A 26,525-nucleotide genomic window follows, 5' to 3' on the forward strand; every position below is an offset into this window, starting at 1 on the left:
CCTCCCCTCTCCACCGTCTGTGGCTATTGTGCCTTCCTCCTATCCTATTGTTCGGAGGGTTCCAATCACCGTCAGTATGCTGGCACGTACTGTTTTGCGCAGCGTGCCCTCCCGGGGTATCGCCCGCCAGTCGTTGAGCAAGACCACTACGGTACGCATTATCCTGACACCTCGCGCCCATTAAGCGGAGTCGAGAGGCCAATCGCTTGAGAAACGAGCTTGGAGGTCTCAAGACGCATTGTTTGCTAACAACCAACCCAGCGTGCGTCTTCCTCGACAGCCGGTACCGAAGCCGCCAGTTCTCCCTTCCACCTCACACTTACTGCATCTGTCGCAACCGCTGCCGCCATCGGATCCGCCGCGTGGTACTACAGCGTCTATGGAAAGGAAGCTTTTGCCATGACACCCGCCGAGGAGGGGTGAGTGAACCGATCGCGATCAATTGGACGAATGCCATCTTACTGGCCTTTTCCGTTGCTCCGATACCGAGTGTCAATATTCGACTGCAGGTTGGCGTGGAGGCTGACACATGAGATTATAGATTGCATCCTACCCAGTACCCCTGGGAGCACGCCAAGTGGAATAAGACCTTCGATCACGCCGCGTGAGTTTGCCCTGACTTGGAACCACTTTTCGCTTCTAGTTCAAGCCGAGAACGGTTTACTCATTTCATATTCTCCAGTCTCCGCCGTGGTTTCCAGGTCTACCGTGAGGTCTGCGCCAGCTGCCACTCTCTTACCCGTGTGCCCTGGCGTTCGTTTGTTGGTGTCATGCACACTGTCGACGAGATGAAGGCCTTCGCCGAGGAACACGAATACGATACCGAGCCCAACGACCAAGGCGAGATCGAGAAGCGCCCCGGAAAGCTCTCTGACTACATTCCCCCTCCCTACAAGAACGAGGAGGCCGCTCGTGCCGCTAACGGTGGTGCTCTGCCCCCTGATCTCAGCTTGATCGTCAAGGGTCGTCACGGTGGCTGCAATTACATCTTCAGTCTTCTGACCGGTTACCCCGACGAGCCCCCTGCTGGTGCTCAGGTCGCCGAGGGCATGAACTTCAACCCTTACTTCCCCGGCACCGGTACGTTTTCGTTACCATACTTGATCTTAGTCTCGACTAATCCGCATCTTAGGTATTGCCATGGCCCGTGTCCTGTTCGATGGTGTCGTTGAGTACGAGGATGGCACCCCTGCCACCACCTCCCAGATGGCCAAGGATGTCACCGAGTTCCTCAACTGGGCTGCCGAGCCTGAGATGGATGACCGCAAGAAGATGGGTGCCAAGGCCCTCGTCATCCTGACCGGCCTGTTTGCCCTTTCTGTCTGGGTCAAGCGCTACAAGTGGGCCCCCATCAAGACGAGAAAGATCGTGTACAGCCCACCCGTTCCCCGGCGCTAGATGCTGCAGTGGACATGTATGAAATCCCAAAAGTGAAGGCATAGATGGCGAAATGGCGAGCCCAGAAAACGTCCGGTTCGGGCCGTCGGCAGTCCTTCATACGTCGGTTTACTTGTCTACGCTTCTACTGCATGTTTGTTTGTTACAAGTTACTCAGGACTCCTGTATCTGTACCCTAGATATTTCTTCCCCTTTTGAAAATCTCGTTCGAAGATCCAAAGATGTCAATTCATTTTCCTTTGTCACATTAGAGCCTCTTTTCGTGCGCTTTGCGAGATTCAATTTCTGCGATATATAACCAGCGCAGTATCCATCCGAGTTTAGATCTACCCTGTGGGCACGGATGGCTTCGTGAACGGGTCAAGATGTATGTACTAGTCCATGAATCTTCTCTCGTCTATCAATTGCTATATACGAAGTTGAATTAAATGACCAACCTGATGGACAGCGTAGTCCTGTTGTTTATGAGCACGTATCTTCCATAGTTCGCTCTCCATCACCAAATATGGGTGCGAAAAAGTAGTCGTACGTAGTCCACATTACATTGAACAATAGATTCGACCCTTGCACAAGCCACGGCGGACTGCGACCATCAGGACCAGCCAGCAGTTTCGAAAGTGATATGATAGTAATGAGAGCAGGTACCCATAATGCAACGAATATGGCTTTGCCGAACATCTGGCGCACGGTCGTGATACGGTACGGCTGGAACTGCGAGAGGTACCTACGATAGGGAAGCGGGAGGTTATGTTCGGCTGCACCGGTGTTGATCAGATCGAGGTAGCGAGCAGACGGCTGGGCGTAACAAGATTTAGGACGCCTGTATGGAGGGGGGAGCTTGCGATCTTTGCTAGTCAGATGAGAAGGATCTGGATCCTCGCTCGGAGATAGAAGAGTGTGAGCTTTGAAGGGCTTCGTTTCAGGATGTTCGGGTATTGGATCGGTCGGACTTTGGGATTTCGGGAGGGGATAGCAATCCACCACGATGTCCTTGTATCCGCCCCCACCACCCTCCGTTGCGATTATCTTGGCGTAATCGGTGATAGTCACTTCATACACAACTCCGACAAGAGGCATAGATGCAGAGCCTTCCGATAGGAGGGCGACTTGCTCAAACGTATCTGCGTCCGCCGGGCTTTCGACGGTTCCAATTTCTCCTGCCTCTGCCTCCTTCGATAGGTGCGCACGGCGCCGGGTTGCTGCAAAACATGGCTCAACGTATGGAATCCCGGGCATGTCGAAGGTCAGTTGCAAGCTGGGAACGACGACATTGATCTGAGACAGAGGCCTGATCCCTCGCTTGCCTAGGAAGGTCTTCGCACACAAGTTCGAGCCATAGGCGAGGTATAGAACGGTCTTCTCGGGAGGTACAGTATCCTCGATCCGGTGACTTGTGACCTTCTCAGCGAGGTGTTCGTCTCGGTCAAGTGACTGATCCGCGATGGATTGTCGGCGTCTCTGAACGGTGGTCTTGGGAGGATGGCAATCGGTCTCTCGGGAAGAGATATCCTCGGGGCGAGCTGGGCTGACAAGTTCCCATAATCGCCGGAATGTTTGAAGGGCATTGAACTTGGAGGGTGAAGTAGCCCCAGGGTCTGCTTCCCCGTCCGAAGTAGGAAACTGTACGGTCATTTTCGCCAACCAATAATGCGGTAGGACAGCCTCGCTTCTGTGGTCAGTTAGCTTATTGCGTCAGTTCATTTCACGATTGCGACAGCGAGTGAGGCCTTTTAAAGGTCTTAGTTTACTCATGCTACGACGCCCAGTTAGGCCAATCCCTGCTGAGCAATCAAGCGACAGGGGTCAGAATGGGAAAGAACTATCGGCATCCGGAGAAACCGGAAAGACTATGCTCGGCACGGAGTGGCCAACTCTCCATCGGAGGGTTCATCGTTCCATCAACCACTAGAATCAAGGCAACAGAAGCACGAAGCTGGGGCAGAAATTCTTGACACGTTTGAGTTGGCAATGGCACCTCGCTAAGCTTTCTATGACACAGTACATATAATCTTTCCCTTGGTCTGATTGCTTTCCATCAACTTATGCGCATCGATAATTTGCTCCATCGGAAAGACCTTCTCCACAAACACCTTGAAACTTCCATCCTTGAACTTGGGTAAAGCATGCTCTACAAGGGTATTGCGTAGCTTCTTTTGGTATTGTTCGTCTCTGCTCCTCAGAGTGCTGCCCTCAAATCGGAGCCTCTTGCGAAGAAATGGGGCAATGTTTACACCTTCAGGTAGCTTCACACCGCCCATAACAGCAAGATTGACAATGCGACCGTCTTTCGCAGCAGCATCCAGATTTCCTTGGAAGTAAGTGGCGCCAATGAAATCGACAATGATGTTTACGCCCTCTCCGTTAGTGGCTTTCTGGATTTCAGCGGACCAGTCCTGGGTATGATAATTGAATCCAGCAGTCGCACCGAGCTTCTTGACGCAGAAGTCTATCTTTTCATCGGAGCCAGCGGTTACATAGATTGCCTTGGCTCCGTCTGCCTTTGCAAGCTGGATACCAGCGATAGAGACTGACGATGCGCCTGCATGCCACAGGACAGACTGGCCCGGCTTGTACTCACCAACAAGATAGAGTGCCTGAGTCGCTGTGATCCAAGTCTATTAATAGCGTAGAAGTCAGATTGAGCCGCTCAACAAGGCCGGGATCGTATAGAAGTCACCTCTGGAATCCCCGCAGCTTCCTCCCAAGATAATTCCGCAGGCTTGTGAATGAGCATGTTAGTAGATACTGCAATGTATTGAGCATAAGCCCCTGTGCGTCGAATTGTCAGCTGTGGTAAGACAAATAGCAGTTTTCGTAAGCTGACCTCCATAAGCCAGGCCGAAGACCTCATCTCCAACTTTGAAGTCCCTGTTGGCGTCTGGTCCCAGGTTCTCGATAGTCCCTGAGAATTCCACTCCCATGGTTTCCGGCGCCTGAGGCGGAAGCGGATATTGGCCCTCACGCTGAAGAAGATCCATCCGGTTCAATCCGAATGCTTTGATCTTCACCAGCGCCTGATTGCCACTAATAGGCGGAACCGGGATGTCATCAATATAGAGGGCATCAGCAGGACCTGTGCCGCCTTTCACAGCTAAACTTCTGTCAATAGCAGCTTCTAGACCAAAATCAAAGCAGACAAGACGAAGACTGACCGACTGCTTTCATTGTCCTTGTTCCCGCCATTGCTCGCATCAGTGGTACCAAGCGAGCGTATATTTAGCTGAAATCTGGATTTCGAGAATTCAAATGAGCCGTCTTGACTTAGAAAACTAGCGTCGGGCTACAATATAGGCACAAGTGACGTCTTTCAAGCTCCATGAGCAATGAATGACCTTATGAAGCTCCGCAACTACATTGATTGATAAGCATGCACCACTGTCGTCATTGGTCAGGTGCGTCGTCAAACAGAGAAGCTCGTGGCCTTACTGTGAGTCTCCATGAGAGTGGGGTCTATTGGTCAGGTTGGCAGTACAAGGCAGATTACTTAACCGACACGGACACCCATCAAAACCCACATCTTAAGTATGTTTCGGATGTCCAACAGCCGAGGATGTTTCCATTTTCGGCTCTGGCATCATGACAATGGTACACAGATATTTTAGTCAGCCTCAGCGGCTCAAGTTCAGCCGACACTCCAAGCACTTCCTTGAGCTTTTTGGAGCAGTTGGAATATTCCAGATATCTGCTCCATGACTTCTATACACCCCTCTGCTCGCTTCCGAGCTTCAGGCACTGAGTGGATCATATAAAGATATCAAATAAGTGGGACTGGACAATGTCTTTCTTTGCAAACCGTAGTTGTCGGACGCGTTCCTGTTCCTTCCAAGGCATAAACAAGCCAATTTGCTGATTCTTGCTTACTGCGAGTTCGTTGATGGCGCTGTTGCTAGTGGCTTTTGGGCGGATTGGCGTCGAAGCAGATCTCCCAATACCTTTGTGCCTGAGGGTTTTCCCTCTTATCTTCACACATCATGAGTGTCTGCTTGCTTCTCAAAAGCTTGGTCTATGAGAAATCTTAAACCAGCAAGCCCGCTCTTCTGAAGTCTTTCGTCTATCCCAAAGCAAGGAATATGTCTAGGGCAGTAGGGATGAAGACTCAGGGTAAGGCTATGTTTTTGGAAAGGCCGACGCTATATCTTGTTGACATGACGGATAGTCAACCGCAGGTTGTTTAATGTGGGTGAGATGTGACTCGGACTTTCTGTACCTGAAGACCTCAAGTTAAGCTGATTGCCAGGCTTACGCCTCTGTAGCTCCACTTACCTGGTGTACACAATAATCTGGATCCAAGGAAAACAAATGTGTATATTGGCCAAAGAAAAGAACTTCAAGGCCATGCGAGAAACCAGAGGAAATGGTCATTCAAAGGGCTCATTCTGGCCAAGCGCGTGCAACGCTCCTCAAGAGTCAGACCCATCATGTGACGGGACATACCTCATTCTCCTTCATCCATTCACTCTTATTCTACCTGTAATGAATTGACATCGAGAATTGGATTCGGGCATCAAAGTCATGCCTAGAGCTACAAAATGCCTCCCTCATCCCTACAGGCAGTTCTCACAGACGAACAACTGGCTGACTTTACCGAATTGGCGACAAGGTTAGAGCGCATTTTCACCGGGGAGGCAAAGGATAAGGAATCTCTGTCAGTTTCCGACTCAAGCAGGATGTATTCTGATGAGCTGACGTCGTGCAGTGTTCCTAGTTACTTGATCGACGCTTTTCTACGCATGGAAACGCCTGTCCGCGCACAGCATCTTCAGAAGGTCGTTGACGTTTTACATAGATACGAAGCAGATATAGTGCAAACGTTGAACACCACCTCTGTGCGTTGTCTAGCATATTTACTTCTCAATTTGGACGTCGAGTCGGAGCAGGAAAATGGGCTGAATCTCTTACTTGTCGGTTTGCCTATGCCTTTGAGTCAGCGAGGAGCACGATGAAGCTAATCTCTGCAGGACGAATCAACCTATATTGTCGGGGCAAAAAGGAAAGAGTCTGAAGTGACACTGCTTCGTTTTCGAAATCAGCTGCAGCTCGTTCAACGCAAGCTGATTCAGACTCTATTCGGCTTATTCATAGACGAAAAGCGAAACAAGCACACCCGACGACTGGTCTGTTATCCCTGTCTGTTTGCTTAAGCATGTATTGAAATCTTTTCAGGCGGGCAAATTTCTCGTGGAAATATGGCCTGGAACTAAGGATGCTAGAAATCCGCCTCTTGAGATCCAGGATGAAGATATAACTCAGTAAGCAAAAAAGTCGTCATGTACTCTTGGCTTTTCTAACTCCTAGGACTCCGCAGACTTATCTCGATTATATTAAACGAAAATGATGCCGTGGTCAGATTCTTCGCGGGGGTCTTTATGCAGACACTTCACCTTTCGCCGAAAGACGTCGAGCGGCTCCGTCATGCGCGCGACTGTAAATTGCTGGATATGCTTTCCAGGAGCATGATCGTTTTCCCAGAGGAACCGATCAAGTTCTTCCATCATTACGACTGCGAAGTGCGGCGTGTACAGCCGGAACCTGGGACATGCACTATTCTTGTGCCACCTTGCGACCTTGTCCTATCGGGCAATGGCGAGAATAGGCCATTAGCACAGGGATCCGAGGTACTCGGCGTAGTCAGTCCGGAGTCTTTGATATTCGTACTCGCTGTAACTCGCCCATCCGGGGAGCTCTACCAATTCATCGATATCTCGATGCGCTCTACTCTTGAGTCTCTGCGCACATCCAGGCAATACACAGGTGGCGGAATGTCCCGCTTGATTTTACAATTTGATGTTGATGATTCACTCTCAGTTAACGGGAAGAGACAAATATCAGGAGGATCGACCCTTAGTTTATCATCGCGTCATGATCTGACGGATTTGCATACGGCGATTGAGCCGAATGGCAAGCAGATGAAAAGGCAAAGCACAGATTTGAGCACGCTGACCCGGGTGTCATCTTCCATTATAATATCGCTTGATACTAATGATGATGATGATGATGATGATGCCAGCGGGCCATTTGACCATAGCCAGGCTCGATTTGAAAATGAAGAGCAAAGCCTCGTGTATTGCCTTCGATCGAATGGGAATCTGCCTGAAAGTAAGTCCTGTGAATCACAAACGACGTCCGGCACCCATGACCGTACCGTCTTGTCTCAACAATTTGAATCAGCGCGTGGAATCATGGGAGATAACCTCCAGGGCTTTCGTCCGTTTAGTTTTAACCATAATGTTCCGAACCAGCAAGGTTGTGAGTGGCCATCGTTGGCATTTGAACGGAAGTCACCAGGACGAAATATGATAGAAGAAGGTGGAAATCCTCTAACTCTGAAGGTGCATTCTGATAACTCAGCCGAGAACCAGCACAGAGGACTTTTTGATTGCGCCCTCTCAGAGACCAACACTGGCTCATGGAAGAAGAGTCCGCCGCATGTCCATACTAGTCGTTCTCAGGTGCCTGAAGAAAGCGATGCTGGCTGGCTACCCTCGCGAACAAGTAGACCGCGTCCCAGAAGGCACCCGCAGAAGAGAGGATTAACAAGTAGTAAAAGGGCTAGAGGCAACATGCCTGACACCCAGGAATCCCCCATCTTTCCGATGCGGCATTCTACAAGGAAGATCTACGCTCATGCCAGAACCTCTGTCGACTGGGATGAAGATCTACGGCCGAGCGATGAGCCTGAAAAGCTCGAAAGTCAGAAAAGTATTGGGGTCACATCCATTTCGTCTCCTTTCCCCGGAGAGAACTTTATTTTTGGTCAGACTTCCAGTACAGGGACGAAAAGAAAGTCGAAGCGCAAGACATCGTTCTGCAAGCGCCGAAAGACCTCCAGAAAGACGGGTAGGGACACCGGAAAGGGCCGGCATGAGATTGAAGAAAGTGGTTTGGGCCAAGAATCAGATCTGAAAGGTACGGTGGATGCAACCTACATGCCTGAGGTGAACGCTCAGAGCGAGACTTCAAAAGGAAGTCACACCAAGGCGGACAGAGCGTCTATGGATGACAGTGATGAAGAGTGCCCTCCCCGACAGCTTGAAAGTCTTACCGACGAGGCACCGGAGGCTGCACTGGTTGCAGTCATGGAAGTATCAGGGGTCGAGCAAAGTGTTGCATTCCTGATGGATCAGGCACAGGAGATAGGCTGCCCGCTTATTTTCGAGTCGTCCAGGGGTACAGGCGATCAACATGCAAGCCAAAGGTCCAATCCGCAGATTCAGATGCCAAGTTCGAACTATGAAGGAGATATTATTTCCTATCCTGACTTCGAAGAGGGTGAGCTTGGAGGTAGAGGAGCAGTCGTGGGTAAGAAGTTGGCTTCTGCCTTTCATCCTGATTGCACTTTTTACCTCCAGGGAGAGGAGAAGGAGGATGATAACACTATCCGTGACGGAGTCACTGGCTCAGTAGACAAAGAAGATGATGAAAGCCACGCAATGAGCGCTTCGGCATTACAGCATAATGATTTTGAAACGCGTGCGGTCAAGGTACAGTCCCAGGCGGCCATGGGGTCTCGGACGAACCGAACAACACATCTCTCTCCAGATTCTGCACAAGCAGTGGCAGAGAAACAAACTAGCCGAGAATATCCTGGGAGTATACAGCAGATTTCATCAACGAGGCTAACAAGAAGGAAAAGTAGGGTTGTCCAGACAGAGAAAAACAATGCATCGCGGAAGAAGAAAGCACAGACAAAGCCCTCAACGGTGGCCAGCAGTGAAAAAGAAAACCAGGCTGATGAGATTGAATGCCAATCCCAGGAAATTTGTGGTCTAGGGCAAAGGAAGCCCGGCTTATATGCTCTGAAGAAGCCAGGCCACGGAAATCGCAGAGCACAGACTTCGACTAGAGAAAGGGAAAGGGTCACGTCTGGTTACCACAGTCTCAAGTTGATCCACCGGATACAGAAACCCGAAGAAGGAAATTCATCAGATTCAGACAACCCGAAGATACTCTCTCGTACTAAGACCATTCCGAGGCTGACTCCCAGGAAGGCCATAGTTGACAACAATGGGAGTCCCCGGCTGGTCTCACGACACATTGCTGGATCCCAATGCTCTACCCACGCAAACCTCAACTTTACGCAAAGATCTGGAAAATTGATGCGCGCAGGAATGAATTTGGTTTCGCAAAGATCTAGCGAATCTGGATACGAGGCGGATTTTGATGAGCAACTAGAACAGATTCCGCTTGAGACACATGAGATCTCTTCATTTCGTACGAAGATGGATGCTCATCGCGATAAATATGTTCACAGAAATTGCGAAACAGCAACCCACGAGGAACTTTCTGAAAATCCTGTGACTGGTTGCAGAGAAGGGTTGGTCGCGTCAAAAGTCGTAACCGCATCAGGAAAGGAGTTTATGATGCGCTTTTCAACGAAGCCGCCCAAAAAGTCCCCAAGAAGGTTGGATAGGTCAAATGCAGAAGGCGATGGACCGACACAGCTCTCTTCCAAGGAAGAAGGGTGCTTCATAGATTCCAGCTGTGACCCAACTGAAATGAGTCCAAGAAGCGAGGAGTTGCCTCGTCAGGCTGACTTAGTATCATCATTGCAGTCACTGTATGAGAGCGCCCATGATATGCTCCTGATTACGAACGAGGTATGTCAATGCCATTATACAATTCATTATGACTGTGTATTGCTAATGCAGCGCAAAGCACCTATTGCACGGACTTGATAAGGAAAGGGCGGCTATCAACACATTCCTGAACTCATACCGCCAGCAATACAACCGAGTGCTAGACCAACTTGTTACGAGGCAGGAAGAGCGGATCAGGCTATGTAAACAGCATATGAAAGCGATCAAAAGCCATCACTCAGCTCTTTGTCAGGAGTTGATCCATCGACTTCAGGAACATGAGCAGCGTTTACTGAAGGATCTCAGTGAGGAGGATTGATGGCTTAGCGTTGAAAAGATTCTAAAGGACTCATGATTAATCACACACGCAGCTCGCATAATGATGGCAACATCGCAGGGACCATGGTTGGGATCAAAGCGATGGGAGGGTCACATCATTGGACCTTAGTAGACGTCGTCGGTTCAGATCAATAATGTTCTGAGCACCATGTGCTACGTATAGTAGCGGTGTTCCGTGTGATATGGTATTGCAGGAAGACAGATATGTGATGAGCAGTACGGAGAACTTGAATGGTCGTCCTTTGGTTGTATCCAGCTACCTACCAGAGCAAAAGCGAGTGTGAAGGAGAAGAATGCATCAAATGTCCAAGAGCGCAGGTATCCCTTGACTCATTGAAATCACGTGCATGGGCGATCGGTGGCCGAAGTCGCAGCAGGACATTCAAGCAAGGGCACCAAAGACGTGGAAATTTTTGAGTCATAGTGAAATTCGGGGATTAAGCTGGTCTTCAAAAATCGTGGCGGGATCTTTTTCTTTCAATTCACCTCTCAAATAACCTACAGGCGACTCGGTCTGCTCCATCCCTCTATCCCCTTCCATTTACCCCTCTCTTAATTACCATTATCATTCTCACTTGAGACGCTTAATTTACCCCGCCGCCCGCCATGTCTGTGAGTCGAAGTCCCGCCCAAGCTTGTCGTCTCCTATGTAACGAGGAAGCTCATTCAAGCTTTATAGTTCTTCATCGAAAACCCTAATGTAGGGAACAGTGACCACCTCGAAGATTCGCGGAGTATGTCCCTTTTTGCCCCGATCTCCTCGACCTTCATTGACGAGCTTTCTTGCAAATGAATAGTTCGAGGATATAACCCCCTCACACCTCCTAACCTCCTCCAACATGAAATCGCCATGACAGAGAAGTCCAGGCAAACGGTACTGGAAGCTCGTCGAGAGGCTGTTGCGATTGTCCATGGCACAGATACCGACAAGCAGCGTTTGCTGGTTGTTATCGGGCCATGCTCGATTCACGACCCCGACATGGCGCTCGAATACTGCGATTGGCTTCTGAAAATGAAGGAGAAATACAATGACGAATTGCTGATTGTGATGCGCGCCTATCTCGAGAAGCCCCGCACAACAGTTGGATGGAAGGGTCTCATCAACGATCCCGATATCGACAACAGCTTCAAGATCAACAAGGGTTTGCGCACCTCGCGTCAGCTTTTTGTCGATTTGACCAACAAGGGCATGCCTATCGCCAGTGAGATGCTGGATACAATTTCTCCTCAGTTCCTTGCCGATTGTCTCTCTGTCGGTGCGGTTGGGGCGCGGACAACCGAGTCGCAGGTCCACCGTGAATTGGCCTCCGGTCTTTCTTTTCCCGTCGGTTTCAAGAATGGTACGGATGGCTCGTTAGACGTTGCCGTGGACGCCATTGGATCCGTCAAGCACCCTCATCACTTCCTTTCCGTTACAAAGCCTGGTGTGGTCTCCATTGTTGGCACCGTGGGCAATCCCGACTGTTTCGTCATCCTTCGCGGTGGAAAGAAGGGCCCCAACTACGACGCTCAGAGCATCGCCGAAGCCAAGGCTAAGTTGACCTCTAAAGGTCTGCCTCCTCGTCTCATGGTCGACTGCAGCCATGGAAACTCGCAGAAGAACCACAAAAATCAACCCAAGGTTGCTGCCGTTTTGGCCGAGCAGATTGCCGCGGGAGAGACCGCTATCATGGGTGTCATGATCGAAAGCAATATTAATGAGGGTAAGCCGCAGTTCACATAGTGTGAGACATGAACTCCAGTTGACCAACTGGCCATTTAGGTAACCAAAAGGTTCCTCCTGAGGGCAAGGCGGGTCTCAAGTACGGTGTCAGTATCACAGACGCTTGCATCAATTGGGAGGACTCGGAAATTGTCCTCGAAACCCTCGCACAGGCCGTCCGTTCCCGGAGAGAAAAGCTTGCTGTCAACGGAGCTTCTCAATAAACTTATGACCTTCTGCCTATCATCTTTTCTCGTTGGCCCTCATTGGCCCTTTCAACAAAAGCATTAGATACATCGATGCGGGCGATGCTCGATGAAAATAGCGTTGTCCACGAAGTCTTTTTCTGGTTTACATACTTGAGCTATTTAATCCAATGGCGCTATGAAGCCTTCCTTTTTCCTTGTCCCTTCTGGAATACACTGAACGCTAGGTACCTCCAGAGAGCTTCTGCTTCCGGTCTCGGCTACCTGCCATTCAAATCTTGATAGTGTGCGTTAGACCACAGAGGCTCCAGTGATCCTTGACCTTCGAATCCTCTACGGGTTAGAGTACAGGAGTGTCAATTTTCTTGACTTTCTATCTGCTATCACTACTATCAGCTTAGAGGGGTCATTTGTGCATAAGGCACTTCCAAGCCCGATTGATGAGGATCAACTGGTGCTATCCACTGAATACCAGGAAAGCCAACATGCTCATGCAACCGGGCCATCATGATGTAGTAATCAAAGTTCATTGAATCAGAGTGCTCGCAACGTCATCTGGTCTTTCATAGCCCATTGGATCGGTTCAGAAACGTCGGACCCCGACCATTCGGATGCCGATTATTGTCCGCTACCTGATTGGGATCAGGGAGGGCGCTGATGCAGCAAGCCCCAGGCTTGGGATTAATATAGGATATCACGCACATTGTCAGTATCCCTCCTTGTTAGTGGCGGAGTTTTTGTTATATACATATACATATATATATATTCATATGGCCGTAAAGGGTTAAATGCAGAATCCTGGCGCAGGCGCATTCCATTACTGTATGACATAAACGATTAGATGTCCCTCCCATACCCTAACATCTTGCGTTCGACGAGGGTTCAGATACAGATACATCTTAGGGGTCGCTTGCTTGGATCCCTCCTTCCCTTTCCTGCACCAAACCCCCTCCTCTCCCAACCCAAATTGGGGAAGCGAAGTAGAGACGACATTGATCAAGATGTACTCTAGGAGCGTTCGCTTGTTGAGTTACGAAGGCCTTGTTGCTAACATACTCTTGGACTTTATCAGGTAATTCAAAGTATTAGTGCTAACTAGGACTGAAGACAAGTGATATGGACGGGTATAATAGATTATAGACCAAATACATGCGCCACGCTGTGTTGCTTCCATGAAAAACCGAAATCAATCCACGCTGAACGCTCTTCCGTATTTACTCCTCAAGCACAAGCACCATCTACCCAGGTACATTCGCGCTGGCCCAGCTCGGGGATCTTGAAATCCACGATGCACGCAGCGAAGGATGGGCGGCGTGCAGCAGCGCCGGGAAGCGCTGGGGGTAGTATAGTGTTCGTAGGCACGTATCCCTCATGTAAGAACCGCGGTAATGGACAAATGGCAGACTGCTGACCACCAAAGTCCTCCCGAGAATCAGATAATTTGCGCTTGCTCGAGGATTCTGAAGATAACAACCAGGAGTCGGATCTGTCCACCCATTGAGCCGAGGCGATATTGCCATCTGCAGCAATGGTTACTGACTTGCAAGGGATGCTGAAACTCTGCTGATTGCTTGAGCTGAATGTGTCGATATCAATGATGTTTGTTTCACCGTTAGCACCAAAGGCCCAGACTCGCGCACCTCCAAAAGCAGACTGAAGAGCCAGTTCGGCCACGTTTTCCATGCGAGCAATCTCCTTGCCATAGATCTTGAACGGCCACATCATCACTGTTGGTCGCCAGCTGACACTGAGAAGGAACTCCCAGTCGCCGCTCTGGTCTTGCACGAGACTGTCCCGTCGCTTTGCTGACCGCGAATTGTCGAGGAAAAAGTCCCTTGCTAGATCACTATCTCCCATGACACCGTCTCCTTGTCTCTCACGCTCTTTTCGGATGACGTTGTACACATCCACAGGTACTGAGTATAGTACAATCCGGTCGCCATACGCAGCGACCACGCGCAATCCCCAGTCCAGGTTCCATCCTGAAGCAAAGACTGTAGGGGCCAGATCATCCTTAGAAACATTTAAGCAATCCTTCCCAAACGGTGGCACACAGACAAGTGCCTGTGTTAAGCTGGTCGGTCCACCGATAGGCGCGTCAGAGCCGATACAGAGTAGACCTGTGCGGGGCTCAATGAACAGGATATGCAATCCATCGTTGATTGGGATAGCTCGATAATGGTGACAATGGGTTGCCCTAACAATACTCAGACTGTCGTTGTTTGATGGAGTCCATCGAGTAAGGGATTGTACGTCAGTCAGAAGGTGAAGCTGACAAGGGGCACGCATTTCCCCGTACGACACTTTGTGGCACTCGCAGCCCGGCATCCCAGGTCCAGCCAGTGATGAGATGAGCCTCATTTCCATGGGTGTTTCCGGGCGATTGGGAAGGAAGTGTAGTATTTCCGATGGTTGCGACATGGGAAACCGCTTTCTCCGATTCTCTCTTGTCTTTTCGTCAACCCAATGCAGCTCGATGCTAGTACCGGAGCCAAAAGCAACGCATCGACGGCCTGGACAGATCGACACGCTCCGGGGAGGATCTTCTGGGGAGCATATATCGCGAAAATAGTGGATAAATGAGGGATCCAAGAGTTGCATGACTTCTGATTGCGCAGAGGAACGTTCACTTGATGCATTCAAGTCACAAACAAATCCCAAACGGTCACGCAGCAATGCCGCAATCACAATCCTCGGAGTGCTGGTGTCGATGCTAGCTGATATTACCTCGACAGGACAAATGATGCTGGTAACAGGAGCAATATCCAAATCTGTTAAAGCGTCCATTGTTGTAAAAACATCGCTTCCAGATTTCCGGTAGAGTAGGTGGTACACGTATATCATGCGGCCGGAGGTAACGAGAAGATAGTTGGCACACTTGCTAACATGGAACCTCGATGTGGCCAGAGGTCTCGAATCAGGGTTCATGACACTGCCAGCAACTGAATGGGGCGCAGAAGCCCCGTGCTTCGCGAGAGACTGCCCCTGAGAAAGTCGAGAGAAATCAACGACCCCCGTTGTCAAAAAGCCAGCTCTTTCCACATTAGACTTGCTACCAGACAAGGTACATTCAGTCGCAAATCTCCTGCTCATTCTCCACACCAGACTCTGCTCGCTTGCAGAAGGATCAACTCGGTAATTGTGGCAGTCCTGTTTCCAGGCGTCCCACCACCCTGCCCGCTTCAGCATGCTCTCCAGCAAGTTCTTATCGAGACTGGCACGCATCCATTGAGAACATGTTCGCCGAGCATTGTCAAAATCTCGCGGATTAAGTAAGTAAAATATTTGCAGCAGAACCTCTGGCGGCGTAATGTTTGCTGCAGGTCGGGAGAGCATTGTTGACATCATTTTTTGCGCAAGATCAGAACTACCTTGGAAGCGTGTGAGAGATCAATCCTTCTGATTCTGATCCGAGCACAAGACGTGCGATTACTGCGATGTCGTGCTGGACCCCCGGACTGACTTCTAACAGTGTCGGATTTGGAGTCGTCTGCAGAGCTTTGGTTGATTGCAATCAATTGCTGATACCAGTTGTTAAGAATTACGTATCAAGCGAGGCTTTACAGCTGTCGCATCTGAGAGGCAATCAGCACAAGTGCCCTACGAGTGCAAGAGGGCGTCTTTACAAAAGGCTGGACGTAGGAAGCTCGGTACCTTTTCCACTTAGGCTAACTTGCCACAACCGCCCTATCTCAAGTTTTTCAGCAAGCGTTGACCTTCCAGCAGGTGGCAACAGGTCGAAGTTGTCAACGCGACTGAAGAGCTGTGAAAATTGAACAGGCAGGCTAAAGCTCTAAACAATTGCGAACAGGCTGGTTGTCGAGCAGAAGAAGTTTAGATAAGACTTGTGTATAAGAGGCAAATCCAAAATATCTGCATAAACGCGCTAGATAAGATTTCTATTGTTCGCCTCCGAGGACCATGGATGGGCATAAATATTCCCGAGGGAACCGTTCTGACGTCGGCGACAGGTCTCCAAACACCAACAAGCAATAGACATATTGCGTGTCTAGATAGTCACCGTAGTAGAGAGACAACCTTGTTTGAAATGCTGGAGAAGTGGAGTACCGAGTGTGGATAACCCGGATAGTGGAGCCAGTCAGCCCATGATTACCAGGCCATGGCGAGAACGGGCAACTACAATTTTGGCATAAACCAGTCGTGAACCCGAGGTTGCATCGCTCATCCCAGGAAAGCGTTTGATGAATCATGGAAGAGCTGTCTGGGGCGAATCAGCACAGTACTCGGCAAACCCCAAAACTCAGATAGTCGGGAAGGCCAACTGGAAGGCTAGGGCGGTCCTGGGCGGGTCTCGTAGAAGGCGAAAAATAGATCAACTTAGCTCATTCATCACTTCCTAATAATCTGCGTCGCTGTACCTGCACGCATCTAATCCGAATTTCCTGCAAATCTCCTCTAATCAGCTTACCTGACTGGCAAAAAATAATTGATGGAAAGAACTCCGTACCATCTTGATTGAGTCGTGAACGGCGATGATTTGCTGGTATGCTTCCGATGAGCGAATAACTTGGTTCAGGGGCCACAAATCAACCTCGAGATGGCAAATCAATGCCTGACCATCCCAGCGATCAAAGTGCGAGAATTACCCGAGGACACTGCAGCGTAAACTTGGACGGACGTAAGTATGCACATCGGGAGGGTATGAGGCTAGTTGAAGTCAAGACAATAATGGTCCAGAACAAGGCCGTCTAGACCATCCCGACACCTGGAGCCATTGTTGATCACTTGATCGCATTTGGCATATTCTAGAACAGAGTCATTATATCCCCATATCACAGTCACACTGTATCGACAGGAGGTTGGAAACTGTATTGCCTATGATGGCCTGATATTGTGCATGCTGCAGCGATGGTTCTGGAATTTCACACGGCTTGTCCACGTGCTCTCCCTCAACGGCTGGGACTTTAGGCATTGCGTCTATCTATTGTATACAAAATCGGCCAAGATAGGTACAATATTTTGTAGATATGCGAGAGTGGAACTCAACTCCATTCATTCAGCCATTCAATAAGCCAATAATCATGTTTTTTGCATTATCAAACTGAATAATGCTCTCATCGATTATGCATAACGCTTTGGAAGAATCAAACCATTCTATTCATACCCTGGTTTACCCGCTGCGCAGAAAGGCACCTTAGATCAATGGAAGATTCCACTAGTAGAAGCCGAAGGAATGCGACAATTGCCCATAGTTCACTTTCTGCATTGCCTAGAATTCTCCTAAAATAGTCAGAAGCCATGTCTCAGTTCGCTATACCTATGAGTGCGCGACGTTAGCGTCAAACTCAAAGCGAGTGCCTCTCTGAGGTATAATCAAAAATATTATACCGTATCTGTTCATTTGGGGTGTGGACAGTCAGACTTCATCTGAGGGCTTCAAGTTGCTCGCCGTCATTCCACCGAATGAGTAGGTACATGTGGCAGTGTAGAATCCTCCTACACCATGGCTTCGAGTAGTAATGTTACATCTAGCCTAGAAGACTATTCTGGAAACTTCTGATGGAGGAGTAACAGACAGCGAGATAGACCTCAACTGAAATGGTCTAAGAGCCAGCATATATGAAAAAATAAAAGCAAGTGATAAGAGCATGTGGTTAACACGAACAAGCAATAACTAGTACAGTACAGTTGTCTAGATAGTGTGCGTAGAGAGTGGATCGCTGCAGTCAGAACACTTAGATTGAAGAAACTGGAAAAGCAACATCAAAGCATGAGTCTTGCATAAAGCATGATAACAAATAGCCACCAGAAATCATTAGAGTGTCCATAATCTCACAGAAAGGTATCGCGGTCATTCACCATGAATTCATGAAGGTTGAAACAAAATCGGGAAAGAGCTGGGATGATGAGGTGAACATTACATATGATATAGCGTCTATAAGTGCAAGAAAAGAAGCGAAGCTGTGCATTTTGGCTCCTCAGATGAGTCGATGGAAGCCCAGTCGAGCCCGGAAGGTTCGACAGTGCTGACCGGGTTAGACTGCGGAACCATTGCCGTTACGTGTCTCATGCGCGTCAAAAGCCCCCTGATATTCACGAGTAGCAGAATGTCCTGGAAGCCACGCATCATCCAGAGGTAAAATGAGACTCGGATTGACATACTTCTTCAATCTCAGGCCAAGTTGTTGTCCGCCGATCTGTATGGGAAGAGCGTCACGCTCAAGTCCAGAAGGAGGCGAGAAGGTCGACGATGGGGAAGGCGAGATATCTCCGCCACCAGGACGATTACGGTCGATGCTCTTCAATGCAATGAACTTCATTAGGGGTTCGTAGTGCTGCGCAAAAAAATAGCTGAACCAGAGAGTCGCCCCAAGAAGGGGTACAAGCAGCAACGACCGAGTTATCGCTCTGCGCAGAGCGAGTACGCCGATAACGGCTAGCTGGAAGACAATCAAGCCCAAAAACACTCGACTGCAGATCATCGGCCAAGCTCGTCCGGTAGAGTGTTGCTGGTGATCCATAGCGTACAGTAGCTGGTATTTATAAATGAATTTGCCGATAGTAAAGTAGACCAGCCCGAAAAGACAGATCAGCCAGGAGCTTGGGAAAACACTATATACCACGCAAATAATCAAAATAAGGATTGTCTGCGGAATGGAATATCCATAGCTGAACGTTGGGGGGGTTTGCAGCTCAGCATAATCGCGCGGTGTTTTGGCACTGAGGAATAAGAAGGGATATAATGCAACGCTTCCGAACTCCAGAAGTCGGAAGGGAAATAGTCCCAGACCCTGTAGAATGATTAAGTTGATGTAGAAAGGAGCGAAAGACTCGAGCGACTTGGCCAAAGCAAATGCGATGGCGGTTGCATCCTTGAAAGCGTCTCGAAGCGTTTCCCAAAACTGGTAGAATGTTGTCGCTGTACCGAAAACAGTGAAGATTAGGAAGAGGTTGAAGAATGAGAAGAAGAAATTCTTCGATATCACAGAGAGTTCGATATCGCCCCGCGACACCATACCCTGCTGGTTCGAGAGCCCTGTATTATGGTCAGTTTATCAGGCACTCACCGCCAAGAAAAAAGTAAACATACAATTGTATAGGTAAGGGACAGCAACCGTCAATAGCGAGAGGACCAAGGTTGGAAGACCTGTCTGCACCAGCGAACTTAAAATAGGGTTTCGAGCCAGGGCCTCAGCAAGCTGAGGAAACACCTTATGCAAAGTCTCGAGTTCCAGCAAATAAGCGACGGGAATCAAAAGCACCGACCAGAAAACAGTCAGGAAACTAATAACCCCTGTAATGAACCATGACTGCATCATCCGTCTGGGGCGAGAAACATAGGTGTTCTTCCAAACAACGTCCGCTGGGGCTGGTGCCAGCCTTGCGAACAATTGCATGGGATGCGGATCAAGAATCGCTTGAACGACCATCTGAGATGAAGCGATAGATTCCATTGTCACGAACGCCATTTCCGTGGGTGGATATTCCTTTTCACGAGCAGCCTGGATCTTCTCGTCTATCCTTCGAAGTTTCTCCTCGTAGTAATCAATCGCGTCGACGTTCCTGTATCTCAACTTCAGCGGCCCGTACCAAAGTCGGATGGTTGGTCGCCTCTGGACATGTTCAGAAATATGTGCCCTCCCACTTTCAGAAAGAAGCTGTGTGTGCTCGCTATCCCCATCCGACAACAGACTGGAACCTCGAGGTTGCTGGCGCGTCAAAGAAATCGAGTTTTCGGAGTGTTTTGGTCGTTTGTACCCCAAATGTTTGGTCCAGGCCCATTCTAACTTTCGCAAGATCTTTAAGCGTTCATCGATCAGATGATCAAGCTCGCGCCAGTCGCGGCACAAAGTGACACTCTCCACGTTTCCAACACGCAACCCTTCCATGAATTCCTTGATCTTCTCTTCAGATGCCAATTCCTTGGGTATGCCTGAAAGACGGATAGTGCGATCCGTTGTACTGGTCTGACTGCCAAGATAGTATTGTCGGATGCTGATGATCTTGTTCGTCTCCTGAAGAAGCATGTATATCGCCAGACCGCTGAAGATATACGTGAAGACCACATACATCCATAAATAGTTCGGGTCCGAGATCAACTTCTTTTTTCCGTCCTTCCCGTCATCGCCATCGTCATGATCCCAATCCGGCATCCCATATTTGCCGGTATACTTGAAATGAACTGGGCCAATAATAATGACGGCGAACACGAAGACAATACTAAGAAACCGGATTGCGAATTTGAAGAACGAGAGGAACTATCCCGGTGGTTTTCTGTTAGCCATAAACATCATGGACTCAAAACCAGTAGCGAACTTACGACGAACGCATCCAGCCCCGCAGAATTGAGTACTTGTTCGTCCGTTATCCGAAACAGAACAGGCATCCAGCCAAAGAAGGTGTCAGGGAGTTCGGGCAAGTGAAAAGCAGCGCAGCGCTGTCGCCTCCGCGCAGCATACAGCTCCCTCCACTTCGGTCGTAAGATCTATTCGCGATGCTCTATTAGGAAGTAACTTGGACGCAAGGATCAGTTCAACATACACAGAATGACATGAACGCGCTGAGCCCTAGCACCAGACTTATCACAAGCTGCGTGTATGTATCCCGCTGGTTCTTCGTCTGATCTGTCCATCTCCGCCCATGGTCCCCGGTCTCAACAGCTGTTGCTGCCGCGACCGTTCCCAGAGCCGTCACGGCGGACTCTGTGAGAGACATGGCTCTCGAGATGCACCAAGCGTGTGCTGAATGTATGTCTCAATGGTGGCGTTCACGTATGCATCCGGCACGTGGTTGTGTCCCAACGGAAGTGGTTTGGGCAAACGAGAACTGACGTCAGGGGTGGAGTTTCGTATAGAACACGATGTTGCGGTTTGGCTAGGGATGCAATCGCTCTGCAGAGAAATGGTGCTGGTAAAGAAACACTGAGGAGTAGTCGCCTGCGTCTTAGCTGCCGTATCGAGGATCTCTGAGATTTTGAATCACGTTGGGCTTCTTTAAGCTCAAACAAAGCCATCGCCAAAGTTGTACTAGTCGGGAGGATGAGTTGTGCAGGCTACTTAGTCAGCAGATGGTGTTCGTAACCACGTAACTACTATGCACACAAATAGTGCACAACTTCCATGAATGAGATAAACGTATGGGACTGAGAGTATCTTCTATGGTATACGGATATCATAACTTTATCTACTTTAAATATGCAAACGGTATATCCAATCCTCTTCAACAAATCATCAATATCAAAGCTTCTCTCACAAAATTCCATGTCTGGAGGCGTCATAATATAGGTCAAGTAAGCAACCTGCCGACCATGACTGAGTGGGACACTATAGCAGAATTGCATCAGCTTTCTCGTATGGAAGTACAGCAAGTAGGGTAAGCATCTTACAGAGTCTGCACAGTGAGCCCCATTCTTGTTTGTAAGCTCTGTGAGGCCCTTCCATGGACTCTCTCTCAGCGCGCGCTTGCAACCCTCTAGGCGTCGAGTCACTTGCTGATACGCCTCCGTCCGTTCCTCTGCTGTCTTCCGGCGCTCAAGATCAAAGTGCAGGAAAGCACGAAGGAAGAATCCCCGCTGCCAGACCCATTCGGGTCCTTGGTGGTAGTTCCTACCCTTGGCAGTCGCGAAATTGTCCGAGTCTTCCGAGTTGTTGTAATTTGGATTATAGTTGAGATCGGATGGATCCAAAGTAGCGACACCGATGGGGCCGACAATGACAGAGTCTGCGAGAGCCAGAGCTCCCAACGCTTTTGACGGCGTAAAAAGGTCTGGAGACACGGTCATGGCAATGGGGAAATTGGCGCGGAGCTGATAGTCCTCATATGGCTTGCCGGATTTGTATAGATCCTTGTAGATACCCCGGCGATTGACTACGCTGGGGTCAACATCATACTGACCATCTTCCTCGGGGCTTTCTGGGACATAGTAACAGCGTTCAAAGTTCTGCTTGATCTTCGCCGCCCATTCCTTGAAAGTAATGGACCTCCCTTCCGCAATGTCAACCTTATCGTGTGGGTAGAGCCCGCGCTCATGCAAGCGGGCGACCCAAGTCAAAGCGCTATAAAGCAGCCCGGTGATCTCGATTGCGGCACCATCGCGAGGCGTACCAGGCACGCCCTTGTTTCCCGCCTTTCCGCTTTCTCCCATCTTGTCTTGCCACGTACCGCAGTTGTGTTGACTACCACCGAAGATTATTCCCGTCTCCCAGTCGACTTTGACATCGATCTGAAAGCCTTCCGGCTTCATTTGCATGTCGAGATCGGGCCCAGCGTTGTACTCTCGGAATGACAATCCATGCGCGTGTCGTTGGAGCACTTCTTGAATAACCTCCGAAATAGTCGAATGCTTTGAATATGCCCTAGGGTCATCATACGCAAACCAGGTATCGTCATAAGGCACAAAACGTCTGGCAACCGTCTCGTTCAAGATCTCAATGCCGTTGGGTGCCATCTTGGTGTAGTCTTGGATGGCCTGGAGGAAGAACCACACGGAATCCCGGGAGTTGTACCGGGGTAACTTCCCACTACTTAGGAGATTCGGGATCATGCCGTGTTTGAGCACGCTGGCAAATGCTAGGATATGCTCCTTGGCGTCATCAAAACGGCCGGTGCAAAGAAAGAGGCCACGAAGGGATATGAAGATGTCACGGCCCCAGCATCTCGCCCAATCCACTGCAAAATGCGGAAGACCAGCTGCAAGGCTGGGGACAGTCTTTGTAGGCCAAAGAGATGCGGATTTCACAAGGCCAGTTACCTGCACACTAACCATGCCCAATTGATGGATGAACTCCTGTCCCTGCCGAACATCGGGCCCCAGCAGCTGAATGCCACGCTTCCAAGCAGCATTGTATGCTACCTGGATAATGATACCGAAGTACCTCGGTAACAGAAAGCTTGGTAAATCACGGACTGCCTGAAACTTCTCGTGCAACCATTTAGCAGGCTTCTCCAGTGCAGTGTATCCTTCCTTCTTTGCGGCTCTCTCCATGCGCCCGACGATGAAATCTAGGGCCCAGTGGCCGTGACGGAGATGGTCGCAAAGTGGATGGCCTAGTGCGTTGTACTTGATGATATCTTCCAAGACGCTCCACCATCCCTGAAGACCAGCGTAGACCAACGGTCCATGGTTGGGGACGTTGTAAACCCCGTCCTGGCCACCGCTCAAATCCCTTTCTTCCGCGTCACAGCGGTAAAGGACGAAATTGAGATCGACCAGACTAAGCTCTGCAAAAGCTTCGTCTACTCCCTCAGTGATGTTATTCTCCAAACCTGCTGCATGCTCAGCCTTGGCGATGGATGTCTCAAAGAGTGCGATAGATCCTGGAGCGAACGTATCGAGAACTGAAATAACGGTATCATCGCCTTGCTGTTCGGCCTTTGTGCCTTCGAATTTCCGAATTCGACTAGGCAGTCCTCGCAGGTGATCTTTGTCCGATAGGATTACTGCTCTCATGCTATCGCTTGCGTCTACTTCCAGGTTCCACGTTCCGATGTGCTTGGCCTGCGTTCCAACGAGATGAGTGGGCGCAAGAACCGCATTAGTACTATGTCCTGGGAAAGCAGTGTGAGCGATCAGGAAAATTCCTCTGCGCGTTTTGGGATGCACTCTGTGAACGGTGATGTATTCTCCGTCATGGTGGATATGCGTTTCATCATATCCCTCCACTCCCATCATCGCGTGAAGTTCATTCAACAGCTTCTTGACACCCCCAATTCCGCCTCTTTCGCAGTCATGACGAACCTCGGCCGATTGCGAGAACTCCGAAAAGTATAGCCGCTTTTCGTGAACAAGGTCCACGAGTTTGGGATATATCTCGTCATAGCCCATGACGCTTCCGACGGCAGAGGCGCACATCGAAACCAGAGCAGCATTGGGCAACGTGTCTCTTGCATCACGTTTCTGTGCTGGTGTTTCGTTGTCATGTGTACAATCCATGAAAAGTGCTTGAACAGGACAGGGACGAATATGAGAAATCTTTTCCTGGTTTTGGTTGACCCCGGCGGAGGCAATTGCATGACTGCTTCCCGCTGACGGCAGCTCAACATCGAAACTGCCTATGGGGTGCCCGCCATGACGATGGACCAACCGACTTAGCTCGCCAGTACTCCAGGCTTGCATAGCCTCACGAATCAAAGCATTTATACCAAGCCGCTTAACGAAGATGTAGTCCGCTTCTTCGGACCCCGTAAAGAGCTCGGCAAAGACTGTAAGATTTGGTCGGACTTTACGCGCCTCGTCCAACAGATATTCTGCAACTGCCAGTGGCGTTGAGTGGCAGTTATCGATCCGGAAGCCGGAGAAGTGTTTGGCCATAAGGCGGGTGTACTTGGCCATATAGTCCCAAAGGAAAGGATTATCCTCAGGAGATGAGCCATATCTGAGCTTGACACAATCGCCCCAAACAATGACTTCACGACGCAAATAGGCTTTTGATTCAGGACCAGCATTATCACGCATAGCATCCGCATTCCAGATCCAGCCGTTGTTCACAAGGGCTAGTGCTTTGGGACTATGCTTCTTTGTGATATCATTGAGAGGTAACCTGGTAAAGTAAGTTTCAATCAAAGGATTTTCGTCCGTGACAGGCCCAAGTTTCGGACCGTGATCGTCAATCCTGATGTACTTGATTCGGTTAAACAGTTGATTCATGATTTCAGAGACGTCTGCATTGTACTCCTCGTAGAATGGCACATTGACCTCATCCAGTATAGTTACCAGCGCCTTCTCAATCGAGGCAATATCGGAGTTTGAAGAGTCATACTTCCCGAACATAGCAGTCAAGACCAGAGACCCGAATTCAGGGTCAAGCGCTCTGCCGAACCGTCCCAAAACCTGCTTGATTGTGGGAATGGCATGTTGACGTATGAGATCTGCCTGCTGCTTCAGAGGCCTATCTTTGAATCCGCTGATATCCACTTCCGCATATTTCTTGGACGCGGAGTGTTTCAATTCAGAAGCTTTCCAGTTCTCTAGGATATGCCCAGCGTTTGCTGTGACATCAATGACATAGTACTCCCAGAGACGGATGCCACTGATTACCTTCTCTTGTAGTGCGGTCATGACAGCTAGCAAGTCATTCACGGTCTTAAATTCAGTGGGCAACCCTAGTTCCTCAAGGTCCCGACCGAACTTCAATAGGGCGGTATCCAATTCTAAAGCTGCCTCAAGCCATGGTGCAGTCTCCACGCTATAACCAGCCTCAGGATGCTCCTCGAGCCACTTGCTATTATGAGCAGTGTGATTCCACACAACATCGGTCAGTGACAAAAGTCCATATTCCTTCTCCATTTTCGAGATCATTTGCGCAACATCTACCTCACCGTTGGGAAAAGCACCGTCATCGAACTGCAACTGGTCAAAGATACTGTATGGAGAATTTGAAGCTCCGCGTTTCATCAACGGTGTAAAATGCACCATGTTGTAGTTGCGCTGGCTGATACCATTCAAGTGTCTGTCCCAATCCGTGGGATATTTGCCCATAAATTTCGACAACACGGAGAATATAGAGAGCGCATTGAGAGGCAAATCTTTACCACGAAGGGTCAACCTAGGTGCGACATCGACGTAGTAATCAGGTGTTCTTGCTGGTTCAGGGGTCGGAACAGGGTCGACAGAGAATTGAGGTAGGGGTGTGAATGTGGTATAGAACACAAAGGATCCAGAACAGGTAACAGGAACATCTAATTGAATATTCTTGTTGAAATCTGGCTCCAATCTGCGACTTAATTAGGCATATGACGGGCTTCTCTTCGGGTCAGGGCTTCTTCTGACCTGAAGCTCCGAAATGCCGAGCGATCAAATGGCTTGCCAGCCTCAGGAATGTTCACCCATAGTGTTCCTTCCCTGCAAATGGAACTGCTTCCCTCGATCACGAAACGCAATAGATATGCAGGATCACTGGGCGGTGGGAGATATATGTATCCCCCAGGCACATCTGGAGAGCCATCATCTTTCAAAGGGAGCAAGTAAACCTGCTGCGGAGAGGCCATTACTTCTGACAGTAACTTCGAGATCGTATTTGCTGATCCCGAATACCCTAACAGAACAGTCGCTCCGTGGGGTAGCCTCCGATGTTGGCCTGCCGAGAGTTGTCGGAGTACCGATCTGGTTTGATGAGCCGAGATAAGCCACCGAGGAACACCGCAAACAGATTAATAGCAACGAGCAAATCGAAAGAGATACAAGTAGGAAGTCAATTGGGGGAGAAAGGATGGGTGCAGCTTATCAACGATTCCACGGATGTGCCTGAAATCTGAAAGTCACCCAAGCCCCGCGGGGGACCGTGTGACATCATGCATCCAGCCATTCCCTGGCAGCGGGGGGAAATAATTCAAGCCACAGGGTTG

The 26,525-nt window shown here is 49.5% G+C and overlaps 8 protein-coding genes across 8 annotated transcripts; 3 read left to right on the forward strand and 5 right to left on the reverse strand.

The window, feature by feature from the left end:
- Window positions 1-76: 76 nt before the first annotated feature.
- On the forward strand, window positions 77-1,398 carry AFUA_1G02070 (ubiquinol--cytochrome-c reductase catalytic subunit CYT1; the record flags this gene model as incomplete). Its single annotated transcript, XM_744864.1, has 5 exons — window positions 77-151; window positions 262-419; window positions 542-604; window positions 683-1,080; window positions 1,133-1,398. 5 exons carry the CDS (start codon window positions 77-79, stop codon window positions 1,396-1,398), a joined length of 960 nt encoding a protein of 319 aa, XP_749957.1.
- Window positions 1,399-1,860: 462 nt separating this feature from the next.
- AFUA_1G02080 (uncharacterized protein) lies at window positions 1,861-3,030 on the reverse strand (the record flags this gene model as incomplete). Its single annotated transcript, XM_744865.1, has 1 exon — window positions 1,861-3,030. One exon carries the CDS (start codon window positions 3,028-3,030, stop codon window positions 1,861-1,863), a length of 1,170 nt encoding a protein of 389 aa, XP_749958.1.
- A 291-nt stretch (window positions 3,031-3,321) lies between these two features.
- Window positions 3,322-4,745, reverse strand: AFUA_1G02090 (NAD(P)H-quinone oxidoreductase). The gene is made up of 4 exons (XM_077803783.1): window positions 4,551-4,745; window positions 4,223-4,489; window positions 4,076-4,167; window positions 3,322-4,013 (listed from the first exon to the last, which is right to left on the reverse strand). The coding sequence occupies exons 1-4, from the start codon at window positions 4,588-4,590 to the stop codon at window positions 3,387-3,389; spliced, it is 1,026 nt and encodes a 341-aa protein (XP_077659956.1). The 5' UTR covers window positions 4,591-4,745; the 3' UTR covers window positions 3,322-3,386.
- Window positions 4,746-5,927: 1,182 nt separating this feature from the next.
- AFUA_1G02100 (uncharacterized protein) lies at window positions 5,928-10,293 on the forward strand (the record flags this gene model as incomplete). Its single annotated transcript, XM_744867.1, has 3 exons — window positions 5,928-6,043; window positions 6,746-9,995; window positions 10,054-10,293. 3 exons carry the CDS (start codon window positions 5,928-5,930, stop codon window positions 10,291-10,293), a joined length of 3,606 nt encoding a protein of 1,201 aa, XP_749960.1.
- A 626-nt stretch (window positions 10,294-10,919) lies between these two features.
- On the forward strand, window positions 10,920-12,239 carry AFUA_1G02110 (3-deoxy-7-phosphoheptulonate synthase; the record flags this gene model as incomplete). Its single annotated transcript, XM_744868.2, has 4 exons — window positions 10,920-10,925; window positions 10,993-11,047; window positions 11,111-12,016; window positions 12,076-12,239. The coding sequence occupies 4 exons, from the start codon at window positions 10,920-10,922 to the stop codon at window positions 12,237-12,239; spliced, it is 1,131 nt and encodes a 376-aa protein (XP_749961.2).
- A 1,203-nt stretch (window positions 12,240-13,442) lies between these two features.
- On the reverse strand, window positions 13,443-15,569 carry AFUA_1G02120 (F-box protein; the record flags this gene model as incomplete). The annotated part of the gene is made up of 1 exon (XM_744869.1): window positions 13,443-15,569. The coding sequence occupies one exon, from the start codon at window positions 15,567-15,569 to the stop codon at window positions 13,443-13,445; it is 2,127 nt and encodes a 708-aa protein (XP_749962.1).
- Window positions 15,570-18,217: 2,648 nt separating this feature from the next.
- On the reverse strand, window positions 18,218-20,897 carry AFUA_1G02130 (putative DUF221 domain protein; the record flags this gene model as incomplete). The annotated part of the gene is made up of 4 exons (XM_744870.1): window positions 18,218-19,218; window positions 19,273-20,440; window positions 20,503-20,667; window positions 20,724-20,897. The coding sequence occupies 4 exons, from the start codon at window positions 20,895-20,897 to the stop codon at window positions 18,218-18,220; spliced, it is 2,508 nt and encodes an 835-aa protein (XP_749963.1).
- Window positions 20,898-21,273: 376 nt separating this feature from the next.
- Window positions 21,274-26,168, reverse strand: AFUA_1G02140 (putative glycogen debranching enzyme Gdb1; the record flags this gene model as incomplete). The annotated part of the gene is made up of 2 exons (XM_744871.1): window positions 21,274-25,894; window positions 25,951-26,168. The coding sequence occupies 2 exons, from the start codon at window positions 26,166-26,168 to the stop codon at window positions 21,274-21,276; spliced, it is 4,839 nt and encodes a 1,612-aa protein (XP_749964.1).
- Window positions 26,169-26,525: the final 357 nt, after the last annotated feature.

The sequence above is a fragment of the Aspergillus fumigatus genome, chromosome 1 (assembly GCF_000002655.1).
Source record: "Aspergillus fumigatus Af293 chromosome 1, whole genome shotgun sequence".
Lineage (NCBI taxonomy): Eukaryota > Fungi > Ascomycota > Eurotiomycetes > Eurotiales > Aspergillaceae > Aspergillus > Aspergillus fumigatus.